General features: G+C 39.7%; 1 protein-coding gene across 1 annotated transcript; it reads left to right on the top strand.

The window, feature by feature from the left end:
* The first annotated feature begins 5149 nt into the window (after nt 1–5149).
* LOC143917239 (uncharacterized) lies at nt 5150–5758 on the top strand. The gene has a single exon (XM_077438724.1). The coding sequence runs from the start codon at nt 5150–5152 to the stop codon at nt 5756–5758; it is 609 nt and encodes a 202-aa protein (XP_077294850.1).
* The last annotated feature ends 9146 nt before the right edge of the window (nt 5759–14904 follow it).

The following is a 14904-nucleotide window of genomic DNA, read 5'->3' on the forward strand; positions in this document are numbered from 1 at the left end:
ATCATCGGCCGACCATATGAAACCATGGCCGGGATCGGTTAATACTTGAAGTGAAGTGTGTGTTAGTAGATTAGAAAATAAGTGGGATGCTCGGAGGGGTCTTTAGTGAAGCCTTACTTCTTGAAATAGATAATAATGAGGTTGAGCAAATGTTGATGAATTTTACCAAGCAAAAGTTGACGAAAACCAATTTACCGAAAACAAGATATTGCAGGTTCACCAAATTTACTGAAATAAAAGAGATATGGAATTGGAAAAATTTTCATTGTTCAATTTATTTAAAAATTTTCATGTTTTTTGCAAAATTGTCTGCCCTCTACGAGTCTAGAGTTAGATGAAGCTTGTATCGATGCGAATACGACGGATAATATTCAACTCCCTACTGCAGGCACTTCTTCAACTCACTACGGAGGCAGATATCCCAAAATCATTTGTGAGCCCAGTGATACAACGACGTCGTAAAAACCCTATGGAATTGCAAGAAGCAGGAAAACATATGAAAGATGCAACGACGACTTTAAATAAAGTTCTACAAAAACAAGAAGTGCCAGAAGATGATTGTGACCAATACGGAAAAATCTTAGCTAACAAGTTAAGAAAACTACCTGATTTGAAACGGATGCAATTAATGTGGGAAATAGATGGATTGTTCATCAAAGCAATTCAAAGTGTGCCTTTCCCAGCAGCTAGTAATCGACGTGTTCCATCTCCCAGCCCTTCACCTACAGCATATACAGTGTGTCAAACTCAGAACCGATGACATCCCAAAGAATTATTACACCCCAAGCTTCTTCATCTTATTTTGCACCTTCGCCATTACACCCAAGTTTTTTTTGATGTGATGCATTGAATTTAATAAGGATAAATGTATATCGTTACCTACAACTAGGCTTGTTTGATTATATTTAAGAAGTATCAGTTGTTATAGCCTTAATTCTTTTCTTTTTCATTTTTTTTATAATTTTTGTAAAATTCTGTTATTGGACTCGGATGTTACATATATTATATATTTACTATTTGTTTTTTATACATATCTACATCCTGTTGTCTGTTGATTTTTCAATAAATAAATATAAAATAATGATTAAACAGTTTAATAAATGGTGAAATACATTTATAAATATTTTATTTACCCACTTTAATTTCGTCTTTCAACACTTCATTCAATGCTGCACAAACTCCAGGTACTATTCTCGATATCAGAGAACTAGATATAATAATATTTCATTATGTACTAAATTATTAGAAAAAAGGACGCACACCAAGGGACATTACGTGCAAGTAGAAGAGGAAATCCAACAGAAATAACAAAGAAGAGAGTTAAAATAGGAAGACACATATGGTTAAGAAAAAATAATATACAATATATATTTCGAAATGGCACGTTACTAGAGATGTATTATGCATTACAACTAAACATTACCCTCGACTTATTGAACACACGAATAAATATGTTAAAGTCGTAAAAGTAAAGCCCATTGAACTTGTGGAATACACTTAATTTATGGGTGGTGTTGATAGGTCAGACCAACTCATCTTATTATTCGTGCCCCCTAAAAAATAATTCAATGGTATTATATACGGATAATATTTCATCTTTTAGACATGGCAGCATTTAATTCATGGATTTTAAACCGCATAAAAATGGAAATGGTTAGTTTTCTGAAATTTAGAAATTTTAATAAAATCCTCACTAGGAATTCTGAAGAAGGCCAAACTGAATCAGTTTGGCCTGAGCGGATGCATGGACACGGTGCAATCGCATAAGTTCTGCGACTGATCTATCGCAATGAGTTAACACGCATAGAAAGCAGCATTCACTTTGACACCAGAATTCATTAATCCTTGCAGTCGGAATGTACTCAATGTAGAAATACTGTCACAGCTTTAGACGCATCATAGAAAACGCTTTTGGAATACTTGAAAACCGATTCATTATATTGTAAACCAAAAACATTTAATGGTAAAATAATAGCGCCGGGTCAGTGTCTGTTCGGTAAAAGTGCAGATCCCAGTCAGACGTTAGATATAAAACGGACGGCACGCCAGTATTGCCAGTGCAAAAGAAAACGCTTTATACCATCGGGACCATAACCATCAAGGTCACTGGGTGTTTGAGGGAATTGAAAGACGGAACGACAGTGAAGTTGGAAAATGTGTTTTAATTTCAGTTCCAAACCGCTCTGCAAATACACTGCAGGAATAGATACTAGTGCGGTCAGACCTTTGTACCCCAAAGTATATATGTGTTTATCAACATGCAATTAGCTATGAGTTTAAATGTACGTGTACTAGTAGTAATATTACATATACGAGAGTAGGTGTAGTCAATAAAACCGAAGATCCAGGCCAAGCCGCGGGAGAAGACGGAGGCTCTCATCATCACGCCCATAAAATGTGCTGACGCACAGGATTCTTGTGCGAGTGTCACTGCCACTCCGTTTTCTTACGCGAAAGTTATCCCAAGTCCGTGTCCGAAACCGAATTAATTACCCTCAATATTTTACGTCCAAATTTAGATCCAATGACGTATACAATTTTATATCAAAATATGTCGCGAAATAAAATATCACTTTTGCAATTCAAAATCACTCAAACTGCAATAATTTTAGATAAATTCAATCCCGTCATGTGTGCCGGTAAATTAACTCAACAGTGGGTAGTAGATTCGTACACACAAGTAGAAGCAAATAATTTAAATTTTATCCGGTTAAATCAAAAAAGATTAAGGGTGGAATCATAGCGAGGACTCGCGGATCAAATGATTAACAATCCGTCCGGGGTGCCGTCGACTTTCTCGGGCTCGCCCACAAACATGAGGCTTAAATATCATGATGCAATGGCGATCGTCGCAAAATATGGCACCCCACACTTATTTATAACGTTTACGTGTAATCCAAATTGAGTGGAAATTAAAAATAATTTACTTTTCGACCAACGACCGTCCGATCGACCGGATTTAGTTTCCAGGGTTTTTAATTTAAAACTGAAACAATTGATAGAGGACTTGACAGTGAAACACGTGTTGGGGAGGTGCATCGCGTATGTATATACAATAGAATTCCAAAAACGGGGCTTACCTCACGCGCATATTTTGTTAATTTTAAGCGACGAAGATAAATTTAGATTCGGAAAAATTAGACGCGACCGTTTCCGCGGAAATCCCAGAACACGATCGACATCCTCATTTAGGCGAAATAGTTTTAAGAACCATGCACAACGGTCCTTGCGGTCCAGTGTGCATGGAAAACAGCGTTTGTTATTCCTCTCCGAGTCCATTCTACGATTTAAATTCCCCAGGGATCCGGTCCATCAGAAGAGGTGTAAATGGCTCCCTCATCGTACCCCTGGAAGCCGACAGCGGAGAAACGCTTAATGTCCACTGGTCAGGGACCTGTACGAGGGAATTAATCAGTCGGATGTGATGCAGGCCATTAGGGAGGCCCTTGGTGAAGACTCGGCGAACCTCTGCAAGGTGTGGACGCAAACGCTGCGCCCAGCCTTCGGAGGCACGTTTACTTGTACGGTGACACTTCCTTGCACATCCGAGACTGACGCGCTGATCAAAAAGGGTCACATACGTGTCGGTCTCGTGAGATGCAGGATAAGAGAAAGACAAGTTCTACAGTAGTGTTACCGCTGCCGATACTTCGGACATATTGCTCTTCATTGCAGGGGTGACGAAAGATCGGCCCTCTGCAACTGCTGCGGGGCACAAAGCAGCGGAGTGTAGCAACTCGCCGCACTGTGCAAAGGCGAGTCGGAGTGCCTCTCATCGTCTCGGAAGCGGACAGTGTGAGGCTTTCAAAAAAGGCACTACTGAAGAAGCAGAGGAGGAGAAATACCTAGCTGCCGCCATTGCAAGGTAGCCGAGGCCTTGGTTGCCTCCGCGATCGGGAAGGAGTAAACCGAAAGGAAAAGAGATGTCAGGGGCTTGTCTCCGTGTTGTAGGGCTTGATCAGAGCACCGCAACCGCTGGTGGGGCTCGTACCAGAAAATCTAATATATGGAAAGAAATTGCCAGAGATTCTTACACCCGTATCTTCACGGAAGAACTACGACGAGTAATATCCAAAATGTTGAATCAATTTCGAGTGCTGAGAATATTACTAAATATTCTCTTCCCGATTTAATGGAAATCTCTCCTGAGCCAGTAAACCCACCTCTACCTTCTTCATCAACATCAACAAAGTTCAAAAATATTACTGCAAGGAAAAAAGAACCAAAGACAACTTACCCCAAAGCCAGTATCAGTAGCCACTGTACAAAGTCAGCTACAACTATACCGGAAAGAGATTCTTTATACTCCTTTTTTAAAGCTATGGCTGATTCCATCATGGACTTGCCTCTAGAAGTGCGATTGAAGATAAAAAAACAAAATGTATGCAATGGTATCTGTTCGAGCTGAAAGCCCTCATGGCCGTTGGTTGTCCTCTTACGGCTCCGGCCATTTTTCCCTCTCTTTTTGCACCGACCATCTGTCAGTCGCTCTAGATTCTCCCGTGGGTCCGTATGCCCGGTGATGCCGGTGCGGACCACCAGATGGTAGCGTCTCTCGTAAAAGCCGGCCTCGAACTAAGGCAGGCTTGGCCCCGTGATCCGCCCAAGTCTGATCACGGCGAGCGCTCATTGGCATAATAGAAGCCCTCCGAGGAGTATGGCTTCTTCCATAGTCGTGCCTCACCAACTATGGCCAGCTCGACCACGTGTTCGACCCAAGCCTCGAACACGGCGAGCTTTTAGACGCTCGTGAGACGCCGACCGAGGTCTTGGCGTGGCTGGTCCACTCTTCCTGACCAGCCAGCGTACTCAATCCACAGCCCCCTCCATAAAGGGGCAGAGGCACAGAGAAAATCCCCAGCTTGGCCATCAAGTCAACAATAAACCAGGTTAAGCTAAAGCCAGAAGTTTTAATTCTCCACCCCAAGTGTTCCAGCACGTGCTCGAGAGCTAGCTGATCGAGACGACGACACATTCTGCTGTTCATCCATCTACACACACACGCATGCAGTCCCTGCAGCTATCGTTCAGTATCAAATGCAGAAAACGAGAATCTAGCAGTAACAAATAAAACAACACCATCTGACCATAACAGAAGAAAACTTTACAATGAAGTAGTCCACTCGGTCTTGTTGTACGGCGCTCCAATATGGGCGGATGCAATGAGAACGGAAAAGGCGAGACTCAACATGGCAAGAGTTCGGCGAAGAAGTGCGCTAAGAGTTGCTGCTGCATATCGCACGGTATCCGAAGCAGCCATACCACCCATCGATCTGCTCGCAGAAGAGCGGTCTACAGAGGGGAGCAGAAAAATGACGCAAAAGAGAGAACTAGATCTTTGTGGCAGACTCGATGTGATGCGTCAACTGAGGGTCGGTGGACGCATCGACTCATCAGAGACCTGAGGGTTTGGAGCCGGAGAAAACATGGTGAACTGTGCTTTCACCCAACTCAAATTTTAACAGGACATGGCTGCTTCGGAAGCTACCTGCACAAGATAGGAAAAAAAGTAACATCAGGATGTCATCACTGCAGTGCAGAAAACGACGATGCTGAACACACTGCATTCGATTGTCCAGCATGGAACCATTCTAAAAAATATATACTCGGTGTTAACCCATTAACGACGATTAACATGATTCCTGCTATGCTTGAGAGTGCAGAGGCGTGGACAGCGTGCACTAGGTTTGCAGTATGCATCATGCAGGAGAAAGAAGAGGCAGAACGCGACCGAGAGAAAAGAAGTCGGACTTCGTAAAATGACTATCCTGGCTGCTACCCTTGAGCAATACTTAATTAGTAGCCGGGTGGTAGCTGAAGAGGAGGGGGGTTTTATTGGGTAAAAATCCAACACTCTACCACCGGAATTAAACACGTTGATGGTGTCTTCTAGAAGATTTCCCCCCGCCGAGAAAAAAAAAAAAAAAAACACCATGTGTAGGTATTCTAGAGGTAGAACCTAAAACACAAATGAGATACGTCCTTCGGAAAGCTATGTAATTCCGGAAATGACTTATGATGTACCTATAGAATAATCAGCATGTAGTAAATAAAAATGGTTGCTAATTAGTTGAACTTTTATTTAAGCCGTTTTCATTTTCATAATAATAATTTACATTCACAATTTGCTAAAGCACAAGTTTCAGGGCGGTGATGGAAAAAGTTCGAAGGCCGCCATCTTGTCGAAATGCGCTCGGACTTCCCAACGGGCGAAAAGTTCGCGTCGCTCTTCGGGAAGAAATCGAATTGGCGATAGTTAACACGATATGTGCGAAAAGACAACGTACGTGACCTGCAGAAGCTTGGATTGGACTGTATGACTCCATCAGACGACGCTCGCCCCGAAGACGGCAGCCGCAATCGCCGCAATCGCCACAATCGCCCCGCTCTGGCCGTCGATCAGCGCCATTGTGGAGCGGCTACTGGTCCACTCCACTCCACACCACACCGCATGTACCCCTTCCACCCCTTTTGTTTCCGACGGAACCATAGATAAGCTTTTGACCACTCATCATAAGTGCTTTTTATCAGCCATGTTCACTATCGCAACTTTTGCAACTTTTCAATCGAATTTATTCGTTTACATTTCACGGTGAAACATCAAGTTAATTATTATCAAGCTTACAAATTCATATATAATTAAATGTATATATGTAATATCGTGTAAAAATTGTTTTAATTTTCATCTTTCGATTAATGAAAAAACACAACTTTCACACACCACAATGAAGCTAGTAGCTACGTCCACACTACCGATATCTACACCCGATATTCTCGAATTTTCCATATCCAGTTCCCATATTGCAACTTGTGGTTGCTATTTAGGAACTGGTTATGGAAAAATTCGCAAATATCGGTAGTGTGGACGGTTCGGTGATTACCATTGAAGTAGTATGCATAGAATTGCTCTCAGCCCCTAAAAATGTTGCCACAAAAAATCCGTGTGCCCGGAGATGTCAGCTGTTTTGTCCAGTTGTTGTAAGGGACGATCACTACCACGAATTATTTTTCCTCACTCTTTTGTCTCTCTTCTGACTTTCCGTCACTCTCTTCGATGGCTCGCTTTTAAGCGATACTTTTGTTAGGAATGACTATTCTATACATTATACTTCAATGGTGATTACTCATTGATGTATAATACACATAGATGGGCCCTGACGTGTGATTTTGGTCGGAGATCTTGTCTTCACTAGCTGAGGGGTGCGGGGGGTTTAACTAGCGGGGAAGTTGAGTTTTTTTCCCTACAACGCAGCGGTACCTACCTACCTACTAAGAGAAACTGTGCATGCGCAATGTATTTTGCATGCGCCAAAAGGGAGACCAGTATAACACGTGAGGGCGGATCTAGTGTATTATACATCAATGCTGATTACTAGTCAAATGTGAACCGGTTGCTCTAGATCGGTCACACGTGATCACCCGTCACACTAAAACTGGTCACACGCAAAAATTAAAAATTGGTCGAATTTTTGGGTGTGACCAGTTTTTTTGTGACTAATTTTCGGGTCTGACCAATTTTCTCGTGACCAGTTTTAGTGTGACGGGTGATCACGTGCGACCGATCTAGAGCGACCGGTTGTCCTGTGACTGGTTCACATGTGACTAGTAGTCCGTTTACCGTGTGGACGTAGCCATTGAATGCTGTTTCATTGATATTTATTTATTTATTATTTATTTATTTATATATATTTTAGCTATCAAGCTAATTTAAAAATACATCTTAATTATTATACTTAACTCTAAAATTTATAATTAACTTATATGTACTGTCCCTCACAGAGGTTTCTCTTCGCACCCCGCAGGAATGCATCCATGTTTTTAGCAGACCTGACGCACTCAGGGAGGGCATTATACATGAGCACACCCCTGTGAAAAACACCCCCAGCCGTCTTATTCTTTCTTACTCTACTTACAACTAGTTTGTCCTTATTTCTAGTATAAAAACTATGATATGGTGACCGAATAACCCTTTAAATGCTGGCCAACGCCGATCGGCGTTTTAACAACAATTCCATGAGCCTGAAATACGCTGATGGGCGTTGTTTTTTGAGTATGCAAAAAATAAACGAGAATATTACTGGCAAAGCCTTTCCAGGTAGCATTGAAAAAAAATATCCCCAAAATACACACCCACACAGACACACACATTTTTTCTAGATCATGAAAACGTGATCAGTGATCGATTCTGAGTTCGAATCAGTCAAAATCTCGAGTTCGAATTTTCGCATGATCACAAAACTTCATCTATTGTTACTACGTACATAGATAAAGTAAAAATGCATTGAACATGGGTCGTGTAATCCGTGCCAATTTTTATAAAGACTGGTTTACACCGGAATTTCTGAATTAATAGCCATTTCTCGATGGAACTCCCTATGCCGAGTATTTTAGATTGTGAGCATTACACGCAGAACGATAAAGAGGATGGAACTAGTTTTGGAAAAATACATTCATTAATATATTTCTTTTGTTTATTTTATACTTGCTGTATTACCCGGCTTTGCTCAGTATTTATAATACCACTTAAACATGACTAATCTAATAGTAACCATTTTATTAAAAAAAAAAGTTTAAATTAAAAAAAAAAACTCTTTTTTTGCCCTCTAGGGCTTCGCCCCTCCACGCCCCCATGAGCAATTGCCGTTTAGGGCTTCGCCCCCCTTAGCTGATGCCTTTTAGGGCTTCGCCCCTCCGCGCCCCCATGATTAAATGCCGTCTAGGGCTTCGCCCCCGTGATCAGTTGCCTTTTAGGGCTTCGCCCCTCCGCGCCCCCATGATTAAATGCCGTCTAGGGATTTGCCCCCCTTAGTTAATGCCTTTTAGGGCTTCGCCCCTCCGCGCCCCCATGATTGAATGCCGTCTAGGGCTTCGCCCCCATAGTTAATGCCTTTTAGGGCTTCGCCCCTCCGCGCCCCCATGATTGAATGCCGTCTAGGGCTTCGCCCCCCTTAGTTAATGCCTTTTAGGGCTTCGCTCTTCCGCGCCCCCATGATTGAATGCCGTCTAGGGCTTCGCCCCCCTTAGTTAATGCCTTTTAGGGCTTCGCCCCCATGATTGATTGCCGTCTAGGGCTTCGCCGCCATGATCAGTTGCCTTTTTAAACACAGTTGATATTTGCTTTTTTTGTGAATTATTTCAAGACTCAATAATCAAATATCCGGTTCAAACTTTAAAGCGATAGCTATCATAAATTTTATATACATACATACATTATGAATGTATTTACTTACTTTTTATTTATACCCATTTGTAACGCGACGTTCTCCCCATCGTCCCATAGGGCAACACTCGCCTTTTATTTCGAGTGGCCACCCAGGAAAAAGCCTGTTAGGCGCGCGCGCATCGAGAGCGATTCTCTCTACCACCAACCGTCAACCGGGAAGGACCTCCCTATCCAGCATCTCCGCCGAGCGTCTTCAGAGACGCCCAGAGATCGCCATCTTGTGTCCACACGAGGCAGTACGGAGTTTGTCTCCTGCCTCCCCCTCCCGCTGCTGTGACTCGACCAGCGGTGCTTCAACGAGAAGACGACCGCAGAGCCAGCTTCCCAACCACGAGGAAGCTGTTATCAACGAAGACGATTTGCAGTCAAGAACCTCCCCGACTATATATATAGCACTATCCCAAGGTTAGTCCACGTTTCCATATAACCCGACCCTTGGAAGACCGGAGTAAACGCCCTATGGACCTCCCACAGCGAGATCAGATAAGCGCGCGTAAAAACGTTCGTTACACATTTCATTTAATAAATTAGGTTACATGTCGATTTTTTAAATTCCTTTAATTTTTTTATGTTTCGAAAATCGTTATTTTTATTACTAATAATTTTTAACGTTGACAAGAAAAGTCAATCTTACTATCTTTGTTCAAATTAGTCAGAGTTGGAGTCAAAGAACAAGTCGGGGTTGTAGTCGGTAAATTTTGAATTGACTACACAGCCCTGGTACATATCTTCATTGAACGAGGTTCTCTAAAAAAGTCAGCTCCGTACTAAATACACGGTTAATGTATAATCTTAGCTTTGTCACAAATCTTACCTCTCGTCATTACTATCTTCCAATCAAGCCACTGAACTACAGGGAACATATTTTTAGATATAACTCAATTGAAGTTTTCTAAAACTTTAAAAGTAGCATAGAATATACAAAAAAAAAAAAACAATGTATTTTCAGTCTTTTATTTATACAAAATTTGATATAAAACGTCTTATTATTACATAACAATGAATAAGTATATACATATGTATACCATCACATTCACTACTCTCTTAGTTTCCTATCATTGTCCTTTTTAATTACCTAATTCATCAATTTATCAATAATGTAGAACTTTCATATTTCTATAATTAGCTGTTTTACATTATGGCATTTTAATTTGCTATGTTCACCTTTAAAAATAAGGTAAATAAAGCATTAAATGCGAAATTGGTAAACATAAATTAAAAACAATGTATAATAAGTAAACTATATAAAAATATAATAAGTAAACGTGAACATGTTTAAAACACTTATTAATTTTACTTCGCCTATTGTTATTTTTGTATTATATTTGCATTTATTGTGAATAGACAAGTTACGATTTGAATAACAAGTTACGATTTGAAAAATTTCAGCCACTCAAACGACTGATGATCCAACAATCCCAAGCCGTTCAAACTACTATTCATCGTCGGAGTCTTCAAACTACAGTTCATCATGAGGAAGGAACGGTCTTATCTGTTCACTGCTGTTCAAAGCTACATATTGTAAATGGAGATTGACTGATTGATTGCCAAAAGGTAGAATGCATTTAAATCTTGTTCGGAAAATTAGCAGCAAAATTTAGATTTCTTACAAACCCAATAGAAGAATTTGTATTTCACAATTAACAGCATTTATGTATGAAATTTTTGATACAACAGCCTGTAGTTTTTTCCGATGATGTAGAAATCGTCAAAGAATCAAAAACTGAGACTGGATTAAGTTAAGAATGGCCTAAGCAGAAAAATATAACTTGAGTAAAAGTTACTCAAGAGGCAGAAAAATTTCTTTCAACTCAAATTTTTAACATCGAATAAGTTAATTATTTAAATTATATGAAAAACAGCAGTGACAGAACCAATTGTACATATAAGACGGGAATATGATACCATTGGCTTCATAGTTCCCATCAGTGAAGAACCAATGGATCTATAGCAAATTCTTGAGGAGTAGAGAGCGGCTCTGGAAGGGTGGGTCTACAAAAAACCTGCAGAATGCTCCTCTGAATGAGGTCACAAATTTCAAATACATTTCAGTTATCCAAAACGACGGGAAATTTTTTTACTTTACGACAGAGAATGCCTGTACAAATAAAAGGTCTTTCTGGTTTCAACTTTCAACATGGTGCCGAATGTAGGCCATTCAAGAAAAAGCATAGGGACTAGAATTTCCAATCGGATTAAATTCACAATAGGAGAAATATCCCTACCTATACTACCATGAGTAACCCCACTTCTCATTTCGTTTATGACAACCTACACATTGAACGACAACTATGGGGAGGAGGACGACGACGAAAACCTGATTACTTTAATAGCGGTCATGCAGCACTCCCAACGCATCTCAAGAACACTTTGATCACCTTACAATGGAGATCGAGACACATTTGAAGTATTCCTTAAAAATTGCGATCGAACCTTACTTATGACAAGCTCATCCCAAACGGAAACTCTTTTTAAATACTTTTTAGCATCACTTACAGCAGCAATCGTACGCGCAAATCATGACGTTTGATCATGGAGCGAATTAAAAGAAATCCATGTGGAGAAAATTGTGAAATGTAACATTATCCACAATTACTAATGGAACTCCAGCAAACGAAACGGGGAGTTAAAGAAAAAGTAGCATCATACGTAAATCGGATAGAAACTTGCGTTAAATTGTCCAGTTTCGTACGCGTAAATCATGACATTTGATCATGGAGCGAATCAAAAGAAATCCATGTGGAGAAAATTGTGAAATGTAACATTATCCACAATTACTAATGGAACTCCAGCAAACGAAACGGGGAGTTAAAGAAAAAGTAGCATCATACGTAAATCGGATAGAAACTTGCGTTAAATTGTCCAGTTTCGTACGCGCAAATCATGACATTTGATCATGGAGCGAATCAAAAGAAATCATGTGGAGAAAATTGTGAAATGTAACATTATCCACAATTGCTAATGGAACTCCAGCAAATGAAACGGGGAGTTAATGAAAAAGTAGCATCATACGTAAATCGGATAGAAACTTGCGTTAAATTGTCCAGTTTCGTACGCGCAAATCATGACATTTGATCATGGAGCGAATCAAAAGAAATCCATGTGGAGAAAATTGTGAAATGTAACATTATCCACAATTGCTAATGGAACTCCAGCAAATGAAACGGGGAGTTAATGAAAAAGTAGCATCATACGTAAATCGGATAGAAACTTGCGTTAAATTGTCCAGTTTCGTACGCGCAAATCATGACATTTGATCATGGAGCGAATCAAAAGAAATCCATGTGGAGAAAATTGTGAAATGTAACATTATCCACAATTACAAATGGAACTCCAGCAAACGAAACGGGGAGTTAAAGAAAAAGTAGCATCATACGTAAATCGGATAGAAACTTGCGTTAAATTGTCCAGTTTCGTACGCGCAAATCATGACATTTGATCATGGAGCGAATCAAAAGAAATCATGTGGAGAAAATTGTGAAATGTAACATTATCCACAATTACTAATGGAACTCCAGCAAACGAAACGGGGAGTTAAAGAAAAAGTAGCATCATACGTAAATCGGATAGAAACTTCCTTTAAACTGTTCAGTTTCGTACGCGCAAATCATAACATTTGATCATGGAGCGAATCAAAAGAAATCATGTGGAAAAAATTGTGAAATGTAACATTATCCACAATTACTAATGGAACTCCAGCAAACGAAACGGGGAGTTAAAGAAAAAGTAGCATCATACGTAAATCGGATAGAAACTTGCGTTAAATTGTCCAGTTTCGTACGCGTAAATCATGACATTTGATCATGGAGCGAATCAAAAGAAATCCATGTGGAGAAAATTGTGAAATGTAACATTATCCACAATTACTAATGGAACTCCAGCAAACGAAACGGGGAGTTAAAGAAAAAGTAGCATCATACGTAAATCGGATAGAAACTTGCGTTAAATTGTCCAGTTTCGTACGCGCAAATCATGACATTTGATCATGGAGCGAATCAAAAGAAATCATGTGGAGAAAATTGTGAAATGTAACATTATCCACAATTACTAATGGAACTCCAGCAAACGAAACGGGGAGTTAAAGAAAAAGTAGCATCATACGTAAATCGGATAGAAACTTCCTTTAAACTGTTCAGTTTCGTACGCGCAAATCATAACATTTGATCATGGAGCGAATCAAAAGAAATCATGTGGAAAAAATTGTGAAATGTAACATTATCCACAATTACTAATGGAACTCCAGCAAACGAAACGGGGAGTTAAAGAAAAAGTAGCATCATACGTAAATCGGATAGAAACTTGCGTTAAATTGTCCAGTTTCGTACGCGTAAATCATGACATTTGATCATGGAGCGAATCAAAAGAAATCCATGTGGAGAAAATTGTGAAATGTAACATTATCCACAATTACTAATGGAACTCCAGCAAACGAAACGGGGAGTTAAAGAAAAAGTAGCATCATACGTAAATCGGATAGAAACTTGCGTTAAATTGTCCAGTTTCGTACGCGCAAATCATGACATTTGATCATGGAGCGAATCAAAAGAAATCATGTGGAGAAAATTGTGAAATGTAACATTATCCACAATTACTAATGGAACTCCAGCAAACGAAACGGGGAGTTAAAGAAAAAGTAGCATCATACGTAAATCGGATAGAAACTTGCGTTAAATTGTCCAGTTTCGTACGCGTAAATCATGACATTTGATCATGGAGCGAATCAAAAGAAATCCATGTGGAGAAAATTGTGAAATGTAACATTATCCACAATTACTAATGGAACTCCAGCAAACGAAACGGGGAGTTAAAGAAAAAGTAGCATCATACGTAAATCGGATAGAAACTTGCGTTAAATTGTCCAGTTTCGTACGCGCAAATCATGACATTTGATCATGGAGCGAATCAAAAGAAATCATGTGGAGAAAATTGTGAAATGTAACATTATCCACAATTACTAATGGAACTCCAGCAAACGAAACGGGGAGTTAAAGAAAAAGTAGCATCATACGTAAATCGGATAGAAACTTCCTTTAAACTGTTCAGTTTCGTACGCGCAAATCATAACATTTGATCATGGAGCGAATCAAAAGAAATCATGTGGAAAAAATTGTGAAATGTAACATTATCCACAATTACTAATGGAACTCCAGCAAACGAAACGGGGAGTTAATGAAAAAGTAGCATCATACGTAAATCGGATAGAAACATGCGTTAAATTGTCCAGTTTCGTACGCGCAAATCATGACATTTGATCATGGAGCGAATCAAAAGAAATCATGTGGAGAAAATTGTGAAATGTAACATTATCCACAATTATTAATGAAACTCCAGCAAACGAAGCGGGGAGTTAAAGAAAAAGTAGCATCATACGTCTTCAAGAAAAATTTCCCTTCTCGATTGTCAAATCAAAAAACGATTTCCCACTGCTGCCCCTACACGATGGAATTACAATAGTAAGATTTTATGAAATTAAAAAGCGAATTAATTTACATATACTCGACGCAAGACTCCATTTGAAATCTATAAATGACGTAAAAGAATTAATTGTGAAAGATGATCTGAAAGACGTTGTGGCACAAGTATTTAGTTTAATACAATTAATTTGTACTATACCTTCCACGAGCGCATCGGCTGAACGATCATTTTCAACTATGAAAAGAATTAAAACATTCACCAGAACC

Source organism: Arctopsyche grandis, chromosome 9, assembly GCF_051622035.1.
Source record: "Arctopsyche grandis isolate Sample6627 chromosome 9, ASM5162203v2, whole genome shotgun sequence".
Taxonomy (NCBI): domain Eukaryota; kingdom Metazoa; phylum Arthropoda; class Insecta; order Trichoptera; family Hydropsychidae; genus Arctopsyche; species Arctopsyche grandis.

Excerpts from the sequence above, each read along its gene's own strand:
- LOC143917239 (XM_077438724.1), top strand. The coding sequence starts at position 5,150 with ATGGGCGGATGCAATGAGAACGGAAAAGGCGAGACTCAACATGGCAAG.